A 25480-nucleotide genomic window follows, 5' to 3' on the forward strand; every position below is an offset into this window, starting at 1 on the left:
TAGTAATAATACTGCTGCCACCTACTGTTCATACAGCATTGTGCCATTTCTAATAATGGCTAAATAATGAGAGAGAAATGTAGCAGGCAGGAAAACTGTCTAAACTATGACTGAGATTCTAATTTCTCAACACACAGACAGACAAACACATTCATGCCTGCAGGAAAGACACGCTGCTTATTCACCTGATCTGCATGGAGAAAATGCACAAATGCGCATGCTCCACATAGAAGGACCAGATCCAAGATTAAAACCCTGGGGGGGGGGGGGAATTACTAACTTGATTGGGAGAAATGGTTGCAAGTTTCTATACAGGCCTAAACAAATCCTTTCCTCCCTTGAGGTGAGTTTGTACACAAATCAACCAGAATTTCCAAAACCACAAACTGCCACATAGAAAACTCAATATAAACACTGAGTTTCTGACTGTGCATCTGCTTCCAGCCAGCTAATAGTTATACTGGATCTGTCATACAGTCCTTATTTTAAGTACCATTGTCACCATCTACTGTTTCATGCAAGGTCAAAGGGCAGGAGCCCGGGCTCAGATGAGACGGGAGTTTTTCAGGAACTGGATGAGGACCTGGTAGACAAACTTATACTGCAAGATTGTCTGTACCATCAACATCCTCTGCTGCCTCAGCTCTGACAACATGGCGGGAACCTCCATTGGCTGAGGGAGAAAAGTGGAAGAAGGAGCAAATTGAGAAATAATTGACCAGCAGGAGTTCAAAGTTTACAAACTGCATCTTGTTACCATTAACATCACCAAACTTTGGGCACATTCACATTGTGTTTTATCATTTAGTTGCCTTACTTTGTGCAGCAACAGATTCCTGTCTGCTGGCTAATAAAAAGACAACACACACCACAAACTGAAAGTCCTTCATTAATTCGTCTCCTCTACTTTCAAACATGAGCATTTTTTCTCACTTCAGAGAAATATATTTTGGATCATATCCAGATTTACACAGTCAGTCTGCGAAGGTGAACATGTGTTCATGCTTTCATGATGATTTCATGATGTTTCTTTATTTACCCAATTCAGTCTCTTCTAAAGTCACAAGTTCTTCATCAACTTATCAGGTGCTTGCTAATTTTAGCAAGCCTCCAGCAAAAAAAAACAAACACAAAACACAAAACAGATTGTCCAGCTAAAAGGTTGAACCTGGCCAATCAAATACGTGTCAGTGCACACATTGTTACAGAAACATTGAATTTACACTGTTAACCCTGTTAATCATTGAGAAAAAATCCTGTCCCTCATAGTATTATAAACTATAAACTGCTGCTTTTAATGATGTCAGTAAAACTGTATCATCCTACAAGTACCTGAACTTGAACACAGCCCCACCAACACTTTTTTTTAAACAGTACTGTTTCCAGTCTAAATGCTCTGTAAGCCCACAGTCCACCCACCTCATTGTGCTCCAGGCAGCTGATCATGAGCTCAGTAAGGATGACCACTCCGGTACGACCCACCCCAGCACTACAGTGCACCACCACTGGAGGATTGAGGCTCTTTGATGTGTCCAGCATGGAGTTGGTGTGTCTCCTCACAGACTGGATCTCCTCAAGGTAAGCTTCAGAAGAAAATAAGTGGGCAAAGAGGGAAAGAGAAGAGAAGCAGTTAAGATGTAGGGATCGTGTCTACCTGTCTTTCTGCGTTTGGTGTTCAGTATCTTTTTTATTATTTATGTACAGATCCAAAAAAAAAAGAAAAGGTTAAAGGTTAAGGCAATAATACTTACAGAGGAATCCCTGGACATATTCAGGACAGCCCTGCTCAGGCCAGTCTGTATACTGCAGGTGCCAGACTGTTCTCTCCTGGCCAGACAGCAGGTGTTTGACCTTTAACCCCGTGGTGGCGTAGCAGCCTGAGTCGGTGCGAAATTTGGTCGTCACCTTGAATTTGCCATGAGTGGCCGAGTTGTGTTTAGAGCCCAGTTTGGGCCAGTAGCGGTGACTCTTGGACCTGCCACCCTCCTGGAGTGAACAGAGGATGAGGATGGATTGGTGAGTTAGTAGAAGAATTTAAAAAACGGAGAAAGGATAAGGTTAAAAAGATAGACGAGATAAGCTTGTACATAAACACAAAGACAGATAAATGCACACTCTCACTCTCATCCTATTTCTCACACACAGACAGACACCAGCTGTCGGTTGCAGAAAAATATGCACATCTGCGAGTGCCGTGTGTGTGTGTGTGTGTGTGTGTGTGTGTGTGTGTGTGTGTGTGTATACCTCCTCGGCTGTAACCATGGCAATGACGTTGACCCCCTGCTCCCAGACCATCTGCCAGAAGTCTGCACAGGTGCTGGCAAGCGGGCCCTGGGTGGCAATGTAGTGCCACTCCTCCCCTCTGATCATCACCTGGGAAAACACACATACACACACATAAAGAATCAATTAGTGGAGATTATAGTGGCTACAGTGGAAACAAGAATCTGACTAAACATGTGTAAACATACAAATTCACTCACTAATAAGCTAAATCCAAACCAAATATGAATGAAAACTCATATGTAAACCAGAAAGGTGCACATTTGTCATTTAAAATATATTTAGTGTCCGAAGCTCAGTAATCACATCCACCACTGGAGGGCAGTATGAACACCTCTTCCAAGCTGTGACCCTTTCCTCTCATTTAAAAACTGAACAGCTCCTCTCTAGCTTTCTTTTGCTTTCCCTCATTAACAATCATAAGGCCACACACAGGCCTGAAACACTTCCCATTTTCAACAACCTCCAACCACACAGACTTTGGAGTGTCATTACATAAGGAGCATGTCCCAGCTGATTCCTCAGACCACCTCGTGACTGTAAACACTGTATTAAGAGATGGATGGGGAATAAACAAGGCCTTTTGTTCTGCGGCAGCTACCTTAAATGACGGGGGGAAGTAAGAGGGTTACACCGTGATAGGCAGCGATTCTGAGCAGTGATCACACTCGTGCACTGGACTGCAATTAGGCACACACACAAAATGCATACTCACGTGGACACACACACAAGCCTGAGCGTAAACACATACACACACACACACTACTTGCAACTGGGAATGAATAGAGGGCTAGTGAGAGCAGCTCAGGTTGACTTAAGAGGGTTTGGAGTTTGGACCGCATTCCTTGGGAATTCCACGAGCTCTGTGAGCTTAAAGGCACAAAAAGCCTTCAATAGTTGCTTTCATCCTTTCCTCCGAGCCGTTCCCTGCTTAGAAATGACCACAACAAAGACTAGTGGAAAGCTGAATGTATCATGTTTTTTGCTCTCCAGTTTAATATATGAGGTATGATGTGGGTGTTGCAGAACAGTTTGAGACTGTAGACTGTGTACAAATAACCCTGAATCTTATTAAATGCTTTGTGAAATATTACATTAGTAAATAAATCTGCGGTGCCTGTCAGAATTACTGGTTTTCTTTATATTAGTTATAATTATATTATAATTTTTATGAAAAATGTAGTCACAAAGCCAAAAAAGGACTGTTTTCCTTAGCTCATGAGAACTTTTGGAGATATATAGATTTTATAGGGGATCAATCCTAAAAAAACACATCTTTCATGAGCAAACACAAAGAAAGTGACAAATCAGTTACATAAGAGTCCGGATCACAGAAATGTAGGTGCATAATAATAATCATCCCCATAATTCATTTATACCCTTTTTGACATTTTATACTTGACTCCATGAGCGCACCTTGATATGCGAGGCATTGATGTAGCCCGTGTTGTTCTCCTTGTTGGGTACAAGTTCAACCCGATTCTGTTCGTATGCAACAACGTCACGGAAACGGTTGCGCTCTGTGTTTTCGGGCAGGGTTGCCGTGGTGAGAACACAGTCTGCCCTCTTCTTGAGCACCTGCTCATACTCAGTGAAGACCCGCTCCTCTTCCAGTTTCAATTCCAAGGTCTTACACTGAGACAGAAAGGAAGAGAAAGGGAGGGAGAGAGGGGGTTGGCGTTAGTCATTGAATTCCAAGCAACACATCATTCAGAGGTTTCTCTTTCAGTCCCCCAAAGGGGCTTTTATTCGTTTACATTCTACCATACAAGAGACTATTCAGACCAGCAGATTCCAGAAATCTCATTATAATATACGTCCACATTTCTAAACTTTCGTCATCACTCACAGCTGAATACAGACATTAATATCAAAGAACTCAAAGCATGTAGTATAATGCATTAACACAGCTGTAAAAGAGCATAATATGCAGTGGTGGTTCTCTATGGTATTCATCCTGGAGGGGGTATGTGTTTATTAGGCTGGTCATGTTCGAGAGGGCAGCATCGCTGTCTCTCTCCCTCTCTTTCTATCACTCTTTCTCTGTGGCTCACAAACTCTCTCTCTCTCTCTCTCTCTCGGGTCACATTCTTAACATACTCGCGGGCCCAGAGGCGATAAGCACCACCATGCCACACGTTCCACAGCCCACTTAGGGCTTGCCCCCGTTAGCTTAGCAACAGTCAGGACAAAGGCTGGGTTTCACACCTCCATACTCATTAGCGAACAAACAGACCGTATTTGGGAAATGGAATGTATTAAATTAATGTGATCATGTGAGACTGTTTTCGAGTTTTATGGCAACCATAATACAAGGTTTATGCCAGTGCAAACAGGTGCTGGTTAAAATATCCTACCTGTAAAGCTCCAATCATCAAAAAGTCAAATATGGATTTTGAGACATTTTTAAATGTTTTTAATTGAATCAAAGTTCAATTCTTCTTCTTCATCAGCTATTCTATTTATTTGAATAATCATAGAATGATTACATTGGGAGTCTGAATTTGTTTATAACTTTTGGACAATTGTGAGTGAAATAGAACTGTTTTCATCTGTTGTATCATAAAATGAGAATATGTGAATAGACTTAAATTGTGCACCATAATGCATCACAGAAGACAGAACATAGTAAAATAACTAATAACCAGAGGCTGTAAATTATTTTAATTATAATGTCATTATTTTTAAAGCTATTTATGAATTATTCATACATACTGTCTTACTGAAATACAAACAAAAAAAGACATTCACTAAATCCTATTTCTAAATACCTCATGATACACAGTTATATACACAAAATCTTTAAGACTCGAGCAACCTGACATACAGATTTCACAGCAAGACTGAGCATATTACCCGTTCGTCTGTAGCAGCCTTGGCACCTTCCTCCCCGGGACACTCTGGGACAGGCATTCGGGCCACGTAGAGGCCGTTGAGGGCAGCCATCATCAGCGGTCTCTTCATGGAGTCCACAGACATCTTTTGCCTTTCCAGCGTCTTCAAGAGAGAGGAAAATCCCGGTGTCACGGTTACAGGTACCGGCAGCATTGCAAGACTAACTGACCTGCTGTGGCCTGAATACAGCAAGTGCATTTGCGCATTGTGCATTTGCAGAAGTGGGTGGAGAGAATTTGACGTGCATGTGCACGTGTATATATAAATGTGTGTCTGTGTCTGTGTGTGTGTGCGTCCTGTTTGTAGGGCAAACCTGGTCGTCCCCTTTATTCTGTCCAAAGGTGTCAACTAACAAGACCCGTAAACAAAGCCTATTAAGCTTCTTATCTACCTCACTTCAACCCTCAACTTGATTTTGATCCTTTCATCCTTGATTTGTTCTTCTTCATAACTTTCATCCCTTTGTTTATCCTCACCTACCTCTTCAGTCTTCTTTTCTTTATAGAACACACACTCCCGCTGTCACCCTGTCTTTTTCTTTTTACCACGCTAGCCAAACTCTGACCCACATTGCATGGACCCTCCTTCCTCCAAGGATTACCTCTTCTAATCTCTGATGCTATTAAACCTCCAGGACAACTCCACCCTTCCCCTTTCCACTCCTTCAGTGGGGCAGTCAAAACAACAGCTTGGGGGTCACCAGGGGTAGCCTCTAGGTATGAAATAAACCAGCTGGTATGAATGAGGATTGAGGATGATGGATTATAGCATCAGAGATTCTTTGGAGTTTTGGATGGAAGTAACACAAATACATTTAGGGGAATTTTGTGGGCTTGAATCACTACTAAATTTAGTTTATCACTACTAAGTAAGGCAATTATATGATTTAACTTATACCTGGACTCTGGCGCTGTCTCAAATGTTTACACCATAACAGAGAGCCAACCTACACAAGAACACCCAACCCAAATCATAATCTGTAGGATTTATTGGGGGTTTTAGCTGCTTGGGGGGACTCAGAGCCTAGTGCTACCCTTTCAAGTGCTGAACCCCGGATTACTGCTAATCAGGAGCTATGAAACTAGCTAGCAAACAACAGGGGGCAATTTTGCCTGGACCAATCTGGTGTTTTTTTGTCCAGTACGGAATGATGTTCTTCCTTTGCATTCTTGTTTGATTAGTTTATAGCTCACGTTGCTATTGTGATTTAACTTATTGTTTAGAGCTCAGGTTCATAGTTACAGTTATATAGCATGACATGATCAAGCCTGTTATAGACACCAACATATGTTTGTGTTAATGTGTTCTTTTGAGATATGAGTAAATATAATGAATTCTTATGTACAGTAATATTTGGGCTGCGACCAAAGTTAGTTTGCGTGTCAATTGTGTGCATATCCAATTCTAGTTGGGTACAGGTGCAGGACAACAAGCTAGCTATAAAGGATAAAAAGACCCTGTCCACACTGAAATTTGCAACCTTGATGAACTTACCTCGCAGGTTGAAACATTTATTAATAAAAACAATTCAAACATCTATAAATTAAAAATGGTGACAAATTTATCAAGTGAGCAAATAGCTTACTCTGTCTGAACAGCAGTCAAAAACTTTAAAATAATCAACATGGATTTTACGGATATTACCTATTAAATGATATAAAAATTTTAAAAAAGCATCAAATATTCACATTTGAGAAATTGGAAGTAGCAAATATTTGCCATTTTGTGTGATAAAAACAATTTCTGCATGTGATAAATAACATGTATTAGTATACAATTTATTGACATTGGCTAAAATTAAACCATAAATGAATAGAGGTCTTACCCTCTGAGCGATTTCCCTCTCAACTATACTGTCCTCCAAGGAGAACATCTCCGACACTGGCCTCTCTTTGAGTGGCTCCTTCCTCACCCTCTCCTTCACACTGGTCAGGTCTGGTTCTGAAATAGATGGACCTAAAACTGCTCCATTCACCCCACCCTGGTCCCCTCTGGTCAGTGTCCCACCAGCACTTGTACCACCACTACCACCTCCAGGCCCACCACCACCCTGGCTGTGCCCAGGTTTGGGCGCACGACACTGGGCTTGGCTTGGGTCCATTGGTCCCTGGTTGCTCTGTAGTCCTTGATTGTGGTTGCGGTGGTGGGTGTGGTTGTGATTGTGGGTGTGCGTTCGAATCTGAACATTGCTATTAGGTCTGGGGGGACCAGGGTACTCTGGAGGGGGTTTGTTGGGCAGCTTAGCCAGAGCAGCCTGGAGCTGAGCACTGATGCTGATGTCCTCATTGAGACCTGGGATTTGAACATCCAACTCAGGCCCCTCCTCTTCCTCCTCCTCTTCCTCTTCACTCTCACTGCTGTGGATCAACATGGTAGCGTTGGAGAGAGTCTTTTGATGTTGGTAGGCCACGGGCCCTGGTGGCGTTACAGATGTTTCTTGCGCTTTCTGAGCAGGCATCTGCATAGGCAACTCTTTTGGCTGCTGAGGTGGAGGCTGGGGTTGTGGCTGAGGGGTTTGGGGCTGAGGCTGAGGCATGGGCTGAGGCTGAGGGGGCATCACATGTTCTCTGAGAGTATTCCTCCGATGAAGCTGCGAATTCATGCCCTTCATCACCATGCCTTCCATCCCACCTCCTCCTCCTCTCATGCTGCTGATCACCTCCATGCTGTGTCTTTTACCCAGGGTGGAGCGGTGTTTAGCAGCAGTAGTTAACGGTTCACTGACCTCCTGCAAGGACTGGTGCACCACGGCCGAACTGTCCGGCTGGAAGGTCTTGACTGACAGCTGCACCATGCGCGTTACCAGCTCTGGACTGCTGCCCCCGATGCAGCGGTTACGGTGGCTGGCCAGGTCTGGTGTGCTGGTGGCCGGGCGGAAAGAGCTGGAAGGGTAAGGTGGAGGAGGGCGTGACATGTGGTTTCTCAGCATGTTAGCTGTAGCTGCATAGCTTCCTGCGTTTGCCCCCTGTTGTTTTGTATTTGCCAACTCAGGTGTGCTGACAGTGTGAGAGATTGAGCTTCCTACACCTCCACTGCCACTGCTGCCTCCACCTCCATTAATACAGGGTGAATGACAGGGCCCCTGGCTGCTGGCTGGTCCTCCCTGATGGGGGCCATGGGACACTGGCTTACTGTAGCTGATCTGCAAGGCAGACGTCACAAAAAAACTGTGTGAAATGCAGTAATGAGCAAGAAACAAACAGATGTAGTAAAATGTATTCAGAGCATCTACTTATACCTGTGGGGCATAAGGTCCTGGACTGGGGCCATGACCATGATAAGGGGCCCTCTCCCTCATCTCTGGCTGGCTATACACCAGAGCCTCAGGCTGGCGGTAAGCACAGGCATTACTGATGTTTAGACTACGCAGCGATTGGCTGTGGAGGTCATGGTGAGCTGGGAGCATACGCCGCTTCTGCCGCATGACAGCATCATACTCGGGTGTGGGTCGATAGGACGGAGCAATGATGGCGCTGTGGCGGTGGCTAGGGATGTAGTCTGGGCGCATGAGCTCACTGCCTGGGATGCTAAGGTTGGAGGACATGGGCGAGGCTGGGACGAAAGTCTGGGAGTGGTTGAGGGAGCCCAGGCTGGGGCTGCTGTACATGCTGCCATTGGGCACGGTGCCGTTACGAAAAGGAAAGTCCACTGGGCAGCGGTCCAGACTGCTCTCTGACTTGTAGTAGGTGTCATCATGGAAGATGCTGTCTGAAGAGAATAAAAGGGAGGAAGACAGAATCAAAGAGAAGCACTGTAAAGAAAACCCTAAATTGCAAAGAGCTTTTATTTATGTGTTAAATCCTTTTAAAGATCCCCTCCGGCCATGATTTAGGACATATAACATTTTAATTTAATTTAATTTGACATGTTTTTTCTTGTTTTATTTTGTTTCAAAATCTTAACTGCTGGATACAAAATGTCCCCTACCTCAGTTCATTCTCATTCACATGACACTTGTTAATTCATCAACTCTGATTTCCCCTTCAGCAGATGAATGTGGAAAGAGTCTTGTGTCAAACTACAAAAGCTAATTTTTTGAGTTGAGTTGCACTTTTGAATTAAACAAAATGTAGTTTTTTTGTTTTTGATTTGAAATATTTTCTTCCCACTATAACAAAGTGGTGTGCATGTTTGTTCAACAAATAGAGCATTCTCTCTTGTGTGAAACTATCTCAAGCCCACAAGCAAGCAGACATGCATAATCTCAGTCCACACAAACAGAGTGTGATGCCTGAGGTCTCACTCCAGAATGATCTCACACCCACGCATAGTAGCACACCCAGAATGTTTTTTCCACTCGCTGTTTTACTGTTGAGCAGAAATGAGTGAAGTCCTTTGGATTATAAGGCGGAGTGAGTGTGTGAACAAGTCAATGAAAGAGCGAAGCACAGATGAGGTCACTGCTCAGCACCCCAAACGTTGGGCTCTAATTGGCTGGGAGAGTGTTAAAATACAAATGAGCTCTCTTAGTCACACTCCTGATGGGAAAGACACAATTATCTCCATTCAAAAGCTTCACTTATTATCAGTGAGGCTGACATCTTAAATCACAGAGGTTAAAGCAGTGCGTTGGAGGGGTTGAAGCTTAGTCTGAATGCGTTTGGGTTTGTCTGTGTGTGTGTGTGTGTGTGTGTGTGTGTGTGTGTGTGTGTGTGTGTGTGTGTGTGTGTGTGTGTATGTGTGTGTGTGTGTGTGTGTGTGTGTGTGTGTGTGTGTGTGTGTGTGTGTGTGTGTGTGTGTGTGTATGATGCGAGTGTGTGTGTGTGTTGCACGCACCTTGAGAGCTCTGTGTGTCCTGATAATGCTCTCCATACTGGGAATGCATTGTCTGGAAGTTACAGGACTGGGGCCGTGGCTAAATGAAGACACACATAAGGATGCAAGACATTGTTATACAGAGAATTAATTGCTTTCTTTATTCTGTTTGATCACATCTATACAACAGGTGATTTTGGCCGACTCCGACCTATTCTCAGGCCGTGCAGTTGTCAACCGCCAGGGCCTGTGGTTCTCCAGACAGACATCTGAGCACTCCAGTGGAATGACTGAACAGCTATTGTGCCATATTTAGCCTAGCCATTGTCTGGGCAGCAGGGAGGGAGACACACAAATCACTGCCTTCATTGTCGCACCGGAAATCAATCCAAGCAACACCCTTGCAAACTTTCCAACAACACCCACCACATCAGCAATGCATGTTAAAACCAAGGCTCCATGGCACAATTAAGAGCTGCCCCAAGCGGAAGAACGGAGCCAGATCTCATACCACGGCCTTTTCTGGCTTCCCTCCTAAATTCTCCCTCTGTCTTGGAGCTTCTGGTTTCATTTACACAGAGCAGAGGTAATGACAAACAGTGATGTTAAATCAATTATCATAAGAGATTAAAGACTTGTGAGAGACTGACAGTACCAGAGAGAGGCGGTGGGTCCAGGTGGGTCGCCTTCTGATTGGTGCAGGTGAATGAGTCGGTCTATAGAGAAACAGATGCATTAGCAGATGAGTGCCCCCATCCCACCTGCACACCAACCACACACTCCCCTATTTTACTATTAGAAGAAAGCTGTTCTTTCATTCTGCAACCAACCACACCACTTCTTCTAATGTACATTTATCTATTTATTCTTGTGATGGTTATGACAGAATTCAGAACAATCTACTCATCACTTTTTATTACTGCCACTTGCCACTTAGTCATTTAAGGTTTTATCCTACCTTTAATGAATATTTATTGTGCATTGTTTTGTATGATGTGTGTTATTTTATATACCAGTGACAAAGAAAATTACCATTTTATGTAAATTTAATGGACAATAAATTAGCTAGAATCTGAATATACAAACATTAATTCAGAATAATAATACTAGTAGAAATAGTATGATGAACTCAAGAAAGGAATATTACATTTAGCAAATATACTATTTTTTGGTATTACACTCATTTTATAGCCTTCTAATGGTTGCTAAACACTTACTAATTAAATGTTGCTTATGCAAAGATAATACAGATTAGAAATGTTATAATGGCCTTCAGTTGTCCTCTCTGGGTGGCCTCGAGACTCACTCTGCACAGATCTTGTTCTGTTTGTAGAACTTGTGTCTGGCCGTGAAAAGACGAGCGATGTACTTGGCCATTTCCATATCCTCCTGCACATACAAACACAGAAAGAAAAACATTGATATGTCAAATTAAAACAGTAGTTGTATTTATAGAAAATTTAAGACTGAATTTTACTGTTTGCAGGAATGTCCGGGAATGTGTTTGTTTTGTTACTTCCCACTAGAAACCTTGTACAAAGTGTGTGTGTGTGTGTGTGTGTGTGTGTGTGTGTGTGTGTGTGTGTGTGTGTGTGTGTGTGTGTGTGTGTGTGTGTGTGCGTACGTGCGTGTGCTGAGACCACCTGCAGACACAACACTCACCATGTGAAAAATGATGGTGTCGTCTCTGCTTGTTATCTCCACTGTGATGGCTGATTTGTTGTGTGCTATGGTGCCAATGTCTTTCCACCTGTCACACGGAAACACACACACACACAAAAATACAAACATTGAGTTTTCCCACAGCAACTAAATTCTAACTAATTTGATCTTTTTATCTGCTCATGTCAAAAATACTTAATCACTGATAATGTCAAATGTCATTCATGCAAAGAAAAATGGGAGTAGACTTACTTGTGGAGCATGATGGATCTGCCATTTCGGTGTTTGACAAACACTCCAATGAAGGACACACCGATGAAAATATCGTTGGTGTAGTTGTCCTGTAGAGGAAGGGCAAATATTGCATGGACACTTCTTATCAAAGACACTGCATACTCTGTGTAGGAGGGTAGAAGTAATTTATCTACCTTAGCAGGAAAGCTCTCATGGCCAAAGACATCCAGTTTCTCTACCTCCTTGATGTACAGCAGCTCCGCTTCAGCTGTCAGCATACGACTGGAAAGTAGAGACAGAAACAGAACCAGACAGTAAGAATCATGTTGTTTCTAGATCTTTTTTATCATGTGCGCACACACACACACACACACACACACACACACACACACACACACACACACACACACACACACACACACACACACAAAATATATATTTATTTATATATATATATATATATATATGTAAAGCTGAAGCTGGCAGTACCAGTGACTCTTGTGCTCCTCAGCAACTTTCTGAGTCCACTCCTCTTGCACCTCCTCTCCATTTGGCCAGTTCTGAGTGATAAAAAACAAAAAGGAAGAAGAAAACAAAACATTACGCAGAAGATAATAGAGAGGGCATGGATGGATGAGAAGAGGTAGTAGGAGTAGGATTGGGGAAAATAAAGGAAGTATAAGAGAAAGGTGATGGTGGTGAAGAAAAAGTGAAATGATGAATTTCAATGACAACAGGAACAAGGACATATTGTAACAGAGCATAATCATGTTACATATTATTACATTATCATATAACTGTAATATTCTTTCACCAGATCTCTATGTCTGCTGCACATATCACTCTGATCCAGTATTTGTCTCTTTTGCCTGCCAATCAGGTATGCAGAGGGAAGTGGTACACAGGTAACAGGAATGTGTGCCCTCCGGCAAAACACACATTCACACACATACTGTACATATCCGAGCAGTGAAAGTTTGAGGACTCACCACTGGAAAGAGCACGTACTCCCTGAGGAAGTCCTGAGACCTGAACTGGGTGAAGTTGCCAAAGTCAGCTAGAAGACACACACATTTATAATTTATCAGATAAAGAAGTGATTTTTGCATGTTGTAATGTTGAAGGTTTGCACATCATGTTGTTATTGTAAGACACTGGAAACTCAGCATTTTAAGGTAATGAACTTCATTTACACAATAAAGAAATGACAATGCATTGGTTATTAACATCTGTTTAACCTGTCAATTATTAGAGTCTTTCCAATTAAACCAAGCTAATTCATAGTGAATTAGCTTGGTTTATATTTCGATTATATACTATAACCTTTAATTCAAAATTAATCAGAGGTTACTTGTTAGGCTATTTAGTAGTTGGTTCTTGATTTATTTGTCCATACTTGCTCCTCATAGCTGATTCATATTTTCCTTTTCTTCAGTTATAATATTCCAATGTATTTCAACAATAAATTATAAAAACAATATATGTGTCTTGTCCTTTGTTATATATTTTAATAACATGACTGTTGATGAAAAAGTAACTGTAAGGCTTGCTACATTATATATTATATAAGAAATATGTGTTTTTTGGAGAGTTATATAACATTTCTAGGGAAGATATGTGCGCAGTTACACATTAGAGATACAAAGTAATTTACTTTGTCCAAACTATATTTCGATTATATACTATAACCTTTAATTCAAAATTAATCAGAGGTTACTTGTTAGGCTATTTAGTAGTTGGTTATTGATTTATTTGTCCATACTTGCTCCTCATAGCTGATCAGGAGTTTGGTTACTTCACTGTTAAGAAGTACCAGAATTAAATGTCTCATCCTCCTCAATGTGCTCAGGCATCCAGATAGGACCTGTAAGTGCATCATAAGTACGGTTCTACTGCCTGTTGGACAACAAGAGGTGTAACCGGGGATCCTCACTTCCCTACAGATAAGGGTCTTCCTGAAGCTGCTGAGGCTAACCTTGGAGCTAGCGATAAGCTAACTGTCTGTTTACATTCCCCCTGAGACATAGACAGCACCCAGGAGCGCGATCGAAGAGATGGAGCAAGGTTGTGTGTATGTGTGTGTGTGTGTGTGTGTGTGTGTGTGTGCGTGTGTGTGTGTGTGTGTGTGTGTGTGTGTGTGTGTGTGTGTGTGTGTGTGTGTGTGTGTGTGTGTGTGTGTGTGTAAAGACTGATACCATAGGAACTCAAGTGGACTGGGCTCTCCCCGTGGTATGCAGCCATATTAGGTAGTGAAGTCAAGATGACCTGAGAAAGTGTGAGTTTGTGCTCTCTCTTTCTCTCTTGTGCTGTCTGTCTCCCTCTGGTAGATTATTCGCATGAGCCGTTTGTTCATGCATGTGTGTGTATGTGTGTGTTTGTGTGTCTTACCTTGTACTGCTAGGCCAGCTAGTCTGATCCCCTGCTCAACTGTGCAGGGGAGACGTCCATCCAGCAACTCCTTCTTCACCTGCAGGTAATACTGATACCTGGAAAGAAGCACAGATGAAAAGGAGGAAAGAAATAGTTAGTCAGATGTGATGCTGTAGTCAGCCATATATGTATGACACCAGCACTGGAAAGATTTTTACTGTGACAAGAAATGTATCTTTTTAGCAGAAGGAGGGATGGCCTCAACAACTATTGAATGTATTGTTATGAAACATTGTAATGGAAATTTTGTTTTATGATCAATTCCTCGCAAAAAACTAATGATATTCCCATTAGTCTGTTAGTACTGTATTTTGTGTTAATTAGCACGCTTAAATGCTAAATAAAGATGGTCAAAATGATTCAAAAAACATACCAGCTAAATATGAGCATATTAGCAGTTAGTTAGTTGGGATTAGTCAAGCTAGTTAGTTGGGTTTGTTAGGATATTTGAGTGGGTAGGTGGGTGATGGGTTTGGTAGGTAGGTGGGTGGGATAGGTAGGTAGGGGTGTGAGTATGGTAGTGTAAGGGGTGGGATGAGTGGGTATGGCTTTATTAATCCCTGGGGGGAAATGTCTTTGTTAGCTCTAAGTTGTTAGCTCAGAGCTAAAGTGTTCTTTTGACTCTTAGTCATGTTTTTACATAACAGACTGCATACCACAACCCTTCTATTAGCTTAACTGTACAAAAAATCTGACTAAGTGGGTGGTAGCATAGCACTCTTATTAGCTTCCAGAAACACACCAGAATTCAGTTGGTGCTAAATGTTATTTTTCCAAATAGCCACAAAGTCTCTGAACACCAGTTATATAAAATTGAGTTGGAAAACATGATGGGTTTTAGTTCAACACTTTTATCCAAAGAAAGTAAGAGGAGCTGTGCTCAGTCTAGCAACTGAAGGCTTGCAAACATCCACTGAGACACCACAGAGAGACATATTCTTCTGCTTCTGGTTTGTGCAACAGAAAGTATGCGTCAAGACAGTATTGGCAAGAGCATTACCCAGTTAAGACAATGCCAGAGAAGCCTGATGCAGAATCCAAGTGAGGAATGAGTGAATCACCTCTATTTGAAATACCAGTGACTCATTTGTGACTTGAAAGGAATGCCAAATGTATACCAGTAGGGGCTTAACAACAGGATTTTATAGCTGAGTACATTTTCAGTTAACAGCAAATATGTCACATTGAAGCCAAATGTTGAGCTGATGCTAAAAAGGATGAGGTTTAACCTTAGGTAGGACCAAGACAAGCTGGACAAAAGAAGAGCATTATAATTGTGAGACAAACCAGGACTCAGCGAACTGTGGTTTTGGCCAACAGTGGTTTTGCTGAGTGTAAGCTGATATGATGACACTGTTCAGATTGTTGAGGCCACTGCAGCCTTCACACAACTCCCAAAGCCAAGAGGCGAAAGTGGTCAAAGTTCCAAAGCCAAGAGGCTGAAACACACAGTGCTCCTGAAGTTTCTGAGCTCCTTTTGTCCAGTTTTAGCCCGGGTCCAACTAGATGTTTGTCTTTTGAAGAATGGAGTGGCCACACAGGAGGAAAGAGAGAGAACTGTCAGGGTGACCGGGCTCAGCTGCATGAAACTTGCACACAGTTTCCTGTTTGTTGCCACGGTGACCGTGGGCTGAGTCTTTCCTATGTGGGCTGTGAGACACCTTTTCTGACATGTACTCTACTGTTCAGCTCCATATGTACTTTTACTTCACCTTCAAGAGTTTTGTTGCCCTCCTTTACCTCCTCACATTTTTCATTTTCATATTCTTTTTCACATTCTCTCCCCCTCTCCCCCACTTGTTCTTGCTCTTTTCTTTTTTGAGCTCCTCTCGGCGTACTCCCGGGCCTATAATCTGACCCCGCCCTCCTCCCTCACCCTGTCATTACACCCGTTGGCTAAGCTGCCATTCCGTTCCTGTGGCAACCCTCTAATTAGCCAACCCCAACCACCACGGCTGAAGCGAGGGGGGGCGGGGCTTGATGCGGTTGGGAGGGGAGGAGCCTCGCGGGACACAAGCCCTTCAAATGATTGTGGACTTTGTTTTTACAAACGCTCCATGTTTTCCCAGCGTTTCTCTGTATGGGGTCTAGGGAAATGTTGAGGTTGACAGTGGTTGGTTCTCATTCTGAGGTTCGATGGTAACAGCATGAGGCCAGCGGTGAAGAGGCGGACAGTAAACTGTTGAAATAACTATGAACTATGAAGTGAAAGCGTGACAGTGAAAGGCAATAAAGAGAGGTCTCAGGGTGTGCTCATGGGAGAGCCAAAACTACACAAAACACCCATGAAACATCTTATAGAACAGAGGTTCCCAACCTCTTTGACTTTTGGCCCTTTTAACAAACTTTTGTTTACTTCTGACAACTCTACACAAGTTGCATATATCTACAGGTTGTGACCAGTTACAGCAAAGCTTATTCTCTCAGTTTATATTGTTTGACTATTTTTAGAGCCACAAATTCAAAATAATTCAAGATGAACCAATGAAGACTGTTCTCTGTATGGTAGCACAACTAGGACTGGATGATATCAACATTCATCAAGATCACAACAAACATTACAACATTTTTTACTGCAAACATACAGAATATTAAATGTTTGTGTTGTTTAATTACAATATGGCAAGTTTAACATGTTGAACTGTTGGCAGATTGGATGGTTCTTCTGTTAAGATGTCAATGGTTGTTGTGGCTGTTATTAGTTCGAAGACATTTACTGAAAATAGCAAATCTGAGTAGCTGATTTATTTTGGCATGTAAAAGATTAATAATGTGTGCAATTTGATACATCTGGTCTATTGCCCAACACTAACATAAAACCCAAACAAGCACATATTTATGTTCACTAAACTATAATGTAAAGTCATACAAAGCTTGAATAGTGTATGAGGATTGAAAAACATTAACAGGCGTCTGGAAAATGTTTGTGTATGAAATTATCCAACATATGAAATCCACATGCTGCATATTGAAGGATTTCATTACAGAAAGATATGCATCCATTTTAAGAGGCCCCTCTCATGTCTGAATATTTAAAAACACAAAGGCAACTCTGTCCTCATATATGTTTTGCAGATAATGATCTGAAAAATGTTAGATTCATAGTCTCTAAAGGTAAAGCTACTATTCCTGAACAGGGTTTACACAGTCAAAAATATTTATCTAATGAGCCTGTGTGAGTTATGCTCATAACATTTAAAAATTACCTTTAAAAATACCCCATTGTTACTGTGGATAATCTACAGACCTCAGTGTAAACAGTATTCCTAGGGACTATTTCTTTGGTAGAAAGTTGTTCCAATGAAATCTACGTGGGTTATCCAGAATAACAGGAACACTGTTTTTGGAAAGATATGTTGCTGTTTCATTGCTGTGAGCACCACAAACGAAATTTAACTCCACTGTATTTGGGTTTTGTCAGAGATCTCAGAAACAGTTATGTCAATCTGGACAAATTAAACCATTTCCATCTGCATGGCTATGATGTAATTTGTGTGAATCTATGTTTGTGAGCCTGTATATAAACTAAAATCACAGGTAAGCATTTCTAAGATTTGTTTCTGAAGAGTATCATGCACCTACAGCATAAAATACTACTTGTAAGCCTGCACATACATGTCAACAAAAACGTCCTTATAGCAGCACACACCTGGCATGTATGTATGTCAGAATGACATCACAGTGTTGTAATAGCAGGTTAATATACATGGATAGACATGAGGTAAAGCTTTCCTTGCTAGGAGTTACTTGTGACTTCCACCATGGCAGAGCGCTCTGCTGGCACTGCAGGCAGCCACACAGGCACAAAGAGCCCTTTATATGCCCACTCATGTTCAAGCCCCGCTCAAGACATGCTGCCAGATGTCCAAGTGGCCCGAACAACAAGCCTGCGAGCATATGTGCATGCATGCATGAATGTGTGTGTGTGTGTGTGTGTGTGTGTGTGTGTGTGTGTGTGTGTGTGTGTGTGTGTGTGTGTGTGTGTGTGTGTACATATGTCTCAACCCCCTTCCTCCACCCCCGCCACCTCTGCAGTGGTATGACCCTGACCACCCCCTCAGCCCCGGGATGAGTCCAGACAGCTTGTGTGGGAGGCAGGAGGATTTCACTTTGAAATGTGTTGAATCAGCAAGGGGCAGAACAGAGTACAGCTGTGTGTTTGTGCATATATATGTGTGTGTGTGTGTGTGTGTGTGTGTGTGTGTGTGTGTGTGTGTGTGTGTGTGTGTGTGTGTGTGTGTGTGTGTGTGTGTGTGTGTGTGTGTGTGTGTGTGTGTGTGTGTGTGTGTGTGTGTGTGTGTGTGTTAGTGATAACTAGCTGAACAAAGCTAGGATTTCAAGGCTGTTGGTGCTGTTAGCCTTGGGGGCTGCTGAGGCCAGCTGGCCTCTCTCCCTGTCAACAGCTCTCTGTTTAGGTTCCTCACTTTCTCTCTCTGGACCACTTTGCCCCTCCTTCATATCAATGAGGGTGAAGGAACAGTGGACTTAATCCACTCACTCTACACCTCATCTTCTGCAAGATGTGTATGTGTTCTGTGGTAAATAAAATATGGCGATTTTCAGAAAGAAAGAAACAAAAAAGACAGAGCTGTGCTACCATATATCTGGTTACAATTGTTATATAGGAATGGTAGTATAAGTTTATGGGTCAAGCACTGGGCAACTGAATGGCACATACAGAAAAGAAATTCGGATCTCCTCCCACATTACACACACACAAATAAAAAGAGAAATTCACAGTCTAAAAAAGCACTGCAAAAACACAAGTATTTATATTTAAATCTATGAAATAGTTGGATAATGTGGGAAAGGGTTTATCCTGATCTTATCAATGTACCTGTTTCTACACCACAAATCACAGTGTGATCAATAACATAAAGACATTCCACCTAATGTTACAACACCAGGAGTTTCCCTTTACCCCCAGTCTCAAACCTTATCTTATGTTACCATTGGTTCATCCTTCTAGGCCATCAAAAAAGTGCTTTGAGGCCTTGTTTTTTGGTACTTTCAACACTGTAGAGCCTTTATAAGATGTTCCAGCAGATAAAAACATTTAGCAATGGTGCCACTTCAAGCACAAGTTTGTTTGTATCCTTGGGAATGTGACGGAAAGACAAACGAAGTGAAACTTCATGACGCAAAGATATATTTGACATAACAGTAAAAACTCTAATTAACTCTACATGCAGTGTCATACTACAAATATGATTACTGACCTGAGCCTAATCGCATTAAAATATGTTAGAGTTCAGTGTTTACATGGGCACCAACCTTCTTGCATTACTGCCTTCATTGCATGATAATTGGATTATTGGTGTGAATATGTAGACAGTACACACACACATACACAGACTTTAACCCCCTGCTCTGGGTAATTTTCACAGCTGCATGGAGGGAGGAAGAGAGGGAAGGAGAAACAGATGAATGGATGGACGGGAAGAGAAGGAGATCTAGTATCAGGTTACGCATCAGTCAAACACTAAACTTCAAAGACCTGACCACATTATAAAACCCACATTACGTTCTCAGCCAGTCTCCTTTACTCAGGGGAGACAGGCAACGCTCAGTCTTTCTGGTGTCTGGCAATAAGTTAGGATGTATTTGTCTCTAAAACCTTATCTGTTATTATTTAATAGAACATGTCACCTTGTTCTTTTTTCTCATTATTTAATTGCTGTTAAACTGAAGAAATTGAAAACAGTATAGCTCTTGTGCATGCATTTCCACTTTGTGAAACAGTATATTAAGGAAACAATGTCCCAAAAAAAAAAAATCTGCCCTCTTTTGTACTTTTTTACACACGTCTAAACATACTTTTCTATGCGGACACATACATATATATATGTTCCAGCAAAAACATGGGGGCAGTGAGCTAAAACCACATAAATAACAAGGTATAAACCCAAAGTTGAGTCTCACTGCCAAACTTTAACTTTCTCTGTTGCCACTTGTCTTCCTCTTTCAAAAAATGGTTGTCAGTCGAAAACCGTGTTCACACTGATTGATGGGAGTTCTTAGAGGACGTTATTGACAGTATAAGAGCAAAGAAAGGCTCTTGATTAGATGTGGTAGGTTAAAAAAAGTGTTTAGAGCTATTAAAATAAGTTGTGAGGATTGTTTTGAACCTTATGTGAAGAAAACAGAGACAGGGCTTTTAGAGAAGTTTGCCTCGGGGAGCGTGTACGTTCTTACAATGTGGTGTATTGTGACTAAGTCTTCTGACAGGGCTGCAGCTGGCTTCTGAGAGGATTCTTGGGAGAGTGTGTGAGGTGTGTGAGGTGAGCGAGCGAGTGTGTGTGTCTGTGTGTGTGTTTTGTAAACCAGACATTCCCCCACCCCCCCTTTACCCCCAGCACTTCTGCTGGGAGGAATGTGTGGTCCGCCTCCTACGCTGGACGATTGTGCCAACATTCCTGACTAACAGAAAAAGAGAAAGAGGGAGACTGAAAGAAATAAAGAAGGAGGAAGGGACGTCGAGAAAGAGACTTAAAACTTGGGGCTGGAAGGATGTGAAGATCTGCCTCTGATAAAAAAAATAAAAAAAGAGTAGGGGTGATACCATGTACAGGAATTGTAAGAGAAAAAAAGGGGTCTTGAGAAAAAGAGGGGACCATTGTTCACTAAATTGCCCCTAAGGCCCCATCATAACCCCTTCACCCCCATACACACACACACACACACACACACCATAAAAGCCCGCAGGGGATTCCTGGAATACCATCCCCTTACCAGAGCAGACCCTGGCTTCTGTATAACAAACCAGCAGACACACACTCTCTCTATCACACACACACACACACACACAGAGTGAATGTATAATGGCAGTCACTGATTTCCTTTATTTCGACCTACATACACAAACAGCATGCCTAGTCCTGCTGCTCAAAATACAGAGGAAATTCAACTGCGTAAATGGTTAACACACTCTCACAAACACACACACACACACACACACACACACACACACCTTTAAGTCAACTCTAGTGTCAGAACGTCAAGCTGTGACCTGCAATCGACCTTTCCCACATCCAGCGAAGCCGCAAATTCAGCAGCTCAGTGTAAGGCCGACCTGCATGTCTCTGTGTGTCAGTATGTGTGCGAGTATGAGAAGCAATCTGAGATGACTGTCCACTACACGCTGACCCCTGGATGCCCTTTTAGAGTACGTACTCACTCACACACAAATATGTACACACACACACACAACACACACTGCAGTGTAGGAAGAAAATGGCTGTTGATGATGTAAATGTGACTGTCTTTGACCTAGGGTATCACAAGTTTGAGAAGATTTGAGACAACAAAAGATAAATCAAACATTCAGCCTAAAAGTGAAGACCCGCTGGAAATAAACAAATCACATTGCAGTGGCCTCTTCTCTGTCATCACTTGCAAGCTAACAAGCAGCTTCCTCATTAGCAAACATCATAAATAAGCAACCTACTCGTTAACATTTGTTTGTTTTGGTCTAACATCTTTGAGACCAAACACATACGAAAGAGAGATCTGAGATCATCTCCACATTGATCCACAGAGTAAACTTCTACCACTGCATCAATTTTTCACATTTCATTTCACATGTAATTTTCTCAGCAAAGCACTGCAAGGTTGCTTTAAGTTTAAAAAAAATCTCTTTCTTCACATCTCTGGTTAGACACGATGTGATACGTGGAATCCCATAATGCCATCGGAAGCTGTGCAATAGACAGTGAGTAGGATTCAACTTTGCAATGCCTAAAAATGCAGACCTTAACCTGTTCACAAGCATTTTCCTCCCACATAATGGCATCAATCAGTGTCAATGTAACACTGTTAGCATGGCAACCAGTCTGCTGCTGCTGACATAAAATGAAGTAACTTTTTGTTTAATTTACACAACTCATCACAGATACCTTAGTTTCTACTTTAGTCCTAACCCCATTATGTACCTCATGCTAAACTGCACATGATAAAATGTAAACTAATATCTGTGGATGTTAAAGGCCTTTTCTATTCTTTTAAGATGTTCTTAATAACACTGGATATAAGGAACAGGACATTTTGCCTAAAGGCTACATGTAAGGGTGCATTTATACAATTTCACATTTTTAAACCGGCAGATTCTTCATATATATTGAAGTAAAGGTAAGCATGTGCAAGGCATAAAGCTGCTACTTATGTAGACTCACTGTCTGGTGTATTTATGGGCAAAATCCTTTTCTAATGGTGACAACTAAAAGTTCAACTTCACAGAGGAGCACACATGACATGGACTATTTTGGATGTGACTCACATGAAAGAAGAAGCAGAGTTTTGTCATATGAAGCCAGTTGACAGAATACAACTAAACTGACAAAGTGGTGGCAGTGGTGGTAAAAGCGGTCACAGTTCTGTGTATAAAGTGAACGCTCTAAACCCGTGTTTTTGGTTTATAGGTGGTGTTTGGACATTTTTTTACCTGGTGGCTTCTTGCTCCAGCCGGGAGACACTGGGTACGTAGAACATAACTCCAAAGAAGAGCAGAGGCTCATTTCCAAACTTGTCCAACTGCTTCTTGAGGGGTTTCTCCAGCTCCACCCATCGCTGTGCCGGGGCCTGGGTCTTTCCTTGGAACCACAGACCAAAGTAATGTGTCTAAAGCAAGGGGACAGATAGAGGGAGGGTCAGTGTGGCGCACAAAGTAATTTAATTGAAGGAGAAGGAGGCAGGAGAGGTAGGAGAAGAGAGTGGAAGTGAATGTGATACAAAGAGGAAGCAAATAAAAAGATGAGTTGTGTAAGCAGGATGGAGTGGGAGATGAAGAGGCAGATGAAATGACTGAGAGGTATAGAGGACATGGTGGGTAGATGCACGAGGTGTTGGGATGGGAATTCGGGGTTTGGACGGATGGAGAGAAATGGATCGAGGAGGGAAATAGGAAATGAGTTGAGAAGTACATTTGGGACAAGCAAGGAGAACAGAGAGGAGATTAATAAGCAGCTGAAATACAACAGGCACATATTTCTGCTTCAAATCTGATCAAATCTTTGACGTCAGCAGTGTAACTCTGTTAAACATAAATATTAGAACAGACCCATTACCAGTAAGATAACCCTGGGAGAACAGAAACAGGCTACGATCCTATCTCACTAAATCAAAATGAAAACCAAGTCTCTGGACTATTATTTTATCCGGAGATTGATACGCTAACTGAAAAAGAAACACAATTCAGCTGAATAAACAGCAAAAACAACACTCAAAAAGAAGGATATGGCTCATTTCCAGCGATGTGATCAACTAAATTGAATTTGATAGCTTCTCAGAAAACAGCTCATCTAAAACGGGTATTGATTACAGCACTGGTTCAGTGAGGGCTTCATCAAATGAGCTTGGAAGTGCTGTAACCAGTTAAGCCTGGAAGAATTAGCCATTACTCCTACTCTGACTAAACATTTTGTTTCAGATGGATTCTTGAAATTTGATGTTGCTGATAATCTAGATGCAAGCAATAAATCCCACACAGGCCTGTTCATATGGATCTGGGGCAGATTTCCCTAAACAAGCAACACGCAAGCTGAGATTTGCAACATGATATAATTTCCTGTCATGTTGATTTAGACACATTTCACTCATCAAAACAAATCACTGAATGAACACGCAAGAGCCCCCTAGGACCCGCAAATTTATTTGTAATTTGCGCACGTCACCAGCATTATAAAGTGGTGAGCACTCCTGTTTTGTCCGTGCAGTTTCTCCTACTGTAATGAAAGTCGTAAAGCTTCAAACTGCAGCTGAAAGGGCAACAGCAAGCACACACACACACACACACACACACACTAAGGAGCCTCAGGTAAATAGGCGTAAAGCTGAAAACAGCACATTCAGATAGACACACACACACACACACACACACTGTCCTGAGATAGCGTGCATGCACGGGTAGACAGCCACTGAAGCCGAGGCGTCACATCACCTTATTTATAACATCGCTGACACCTGGCAAATACCACAACACTATGTGAGTACGCACGACTACACCGCCCATCTCTCTCACTTTGTTAGCAGCCTTGAACACACGTATATGTGTACGTATATAGAGGTAGCCGGGCTTAGTTAGAGACAGACAAGGACCCTGCAGGAGAGAAACAGGAGGGCAGGGACACGCGCACACACACAGGGTGCGGAGAGAGACACGTGGCACGCACAACCTCAGACACAATCACAATCTGACATTGCATCGATGAACGTGCGACAGCATGTTCTTGTCTGTTTTTCTCTGTGGCTGATAGGGTTTTTTAGAGATGATATCAATATTTATTTAAAGACGCTGACATCAGTTAATATTTTGTATCAGCATACTTTATCTTTTCAATAGCTTGCCCGCAAAATAGTAAGAAATCATTGTTTTCTCCAGAATTTGATAAAAAACCTGTGAAAGAGCATAACTTTGGGCATTGAGGGACTGGGGTGTCATGTTAGACTAGTGGTTTAAGATTTTTTTTCAAAGGCCCATAATAAGTAGCTCTTCATATCCAGGCCTATAAAAAATCTGAAGAATTGAAGATTATTTTTCACTTTTATGAAGAAGTAGTCTCCTTTCCTAAAAGCTGAATATTAACAGATTTTTCACTGCAATGTAGTGGTGTCATATGATGAATGACTTTTCCTCACCTCCCGCAGCTCCAGCCTTTGGGCCACCGCCTCCAGACACTCCTGTCCCGTACTCTCCACTGACAGAGTGCATTCAATCACATTGCTGTCCAGCAGACGAATCCGTGTCACAAAGTAGTTCTTGCTCAGGACATTGTAGCGCCTTGTGCGCCGCAGTTTCAGTCGGAAGGGCATGGCTGGAAGGAGGTCAGGGCGGGGTCACGGCTGAGTCAAAGGTCAGAAGTCACTTTGGGAGCAAGCAATAAGAGAGAGAGAGACACAGTAGAGAGAGAGGGAGGGAGAGAGAGAGAGAAAGAGAGAGAGAGAGAGAGAGAGAGAGAGAGAGAGAGAGAGAGAGAGAGAGAGAGAGAGAGAGAGAGAGAGAGAGAGAGAGAGAGAGAGAGAGAGAGAGAGAGAGAGAGAGAGAGAGAGAGGGTGGGCAGGCTCTATGACCTGACCGCTGCCCTCCTCACTCTCGCACGACGCCAGCCACACCACCGGGTGGAGAGATGCACCCTGGCAAGGCGCTGGCCCATTCCCAAAGATGTCCGGAGAGAAGGAGGAGGGACGATGAGGAGGAGGAGGATGAATGGGGTGCTGTAGGGAGAGA

At 42.4% G+C, this 25480-nt stretch overlaps 1 protein-coding gene across 1 annotated transcript; it reads right to left on the minus strand.

Annotated features, from left to right (window-relative positions):
• Positions 1-27: 27 nt before the first annotated feature.
• Positions 28-25145, minus strand: LOC133997169 (tyrosine-protein phosphatase non-receptor type 14-like; the record flags this gene model as incomplete). The annotated part of the gene is given in 19 exon segments (XM_062436709.1): positions 28-673; positions 1420-1583; positions 1752-1986; positions 2245-2373; positions 3700-3918; positions 5140-5280; positions 7004-8320; positions 8417-8886; positions 9955-10033; positions 10589-10649; positions 11240-11322; positions 11596-11683; positions 11848-11936; positions 12024-12111; positions 12319-12389; positions 12819-12886; positions 14218-14315; positions 22700-22875; positions 24892-25145. Coding segments are annotated over 19 exon segments (3879 nt in total). The 3' UTR covers positions 28-544.
• Between the last annotated feature and the right edge of the window lie 335 nt (positions 25146-25480).

Source organism: Scomber scombrus, chromosome 17, assembly GCF_963691925.1.
Source record: "Scomber scombrus chromosome 17, fScoSco1.1, whole genome shotgun sequence".
In the NCBI taxonomy this organism is placed as follows: Eukaryota; Metazoa; Chordata; class Actinopteri; order Scombriformes; family Scombridae; genus Scomber; species Scomber scombrus.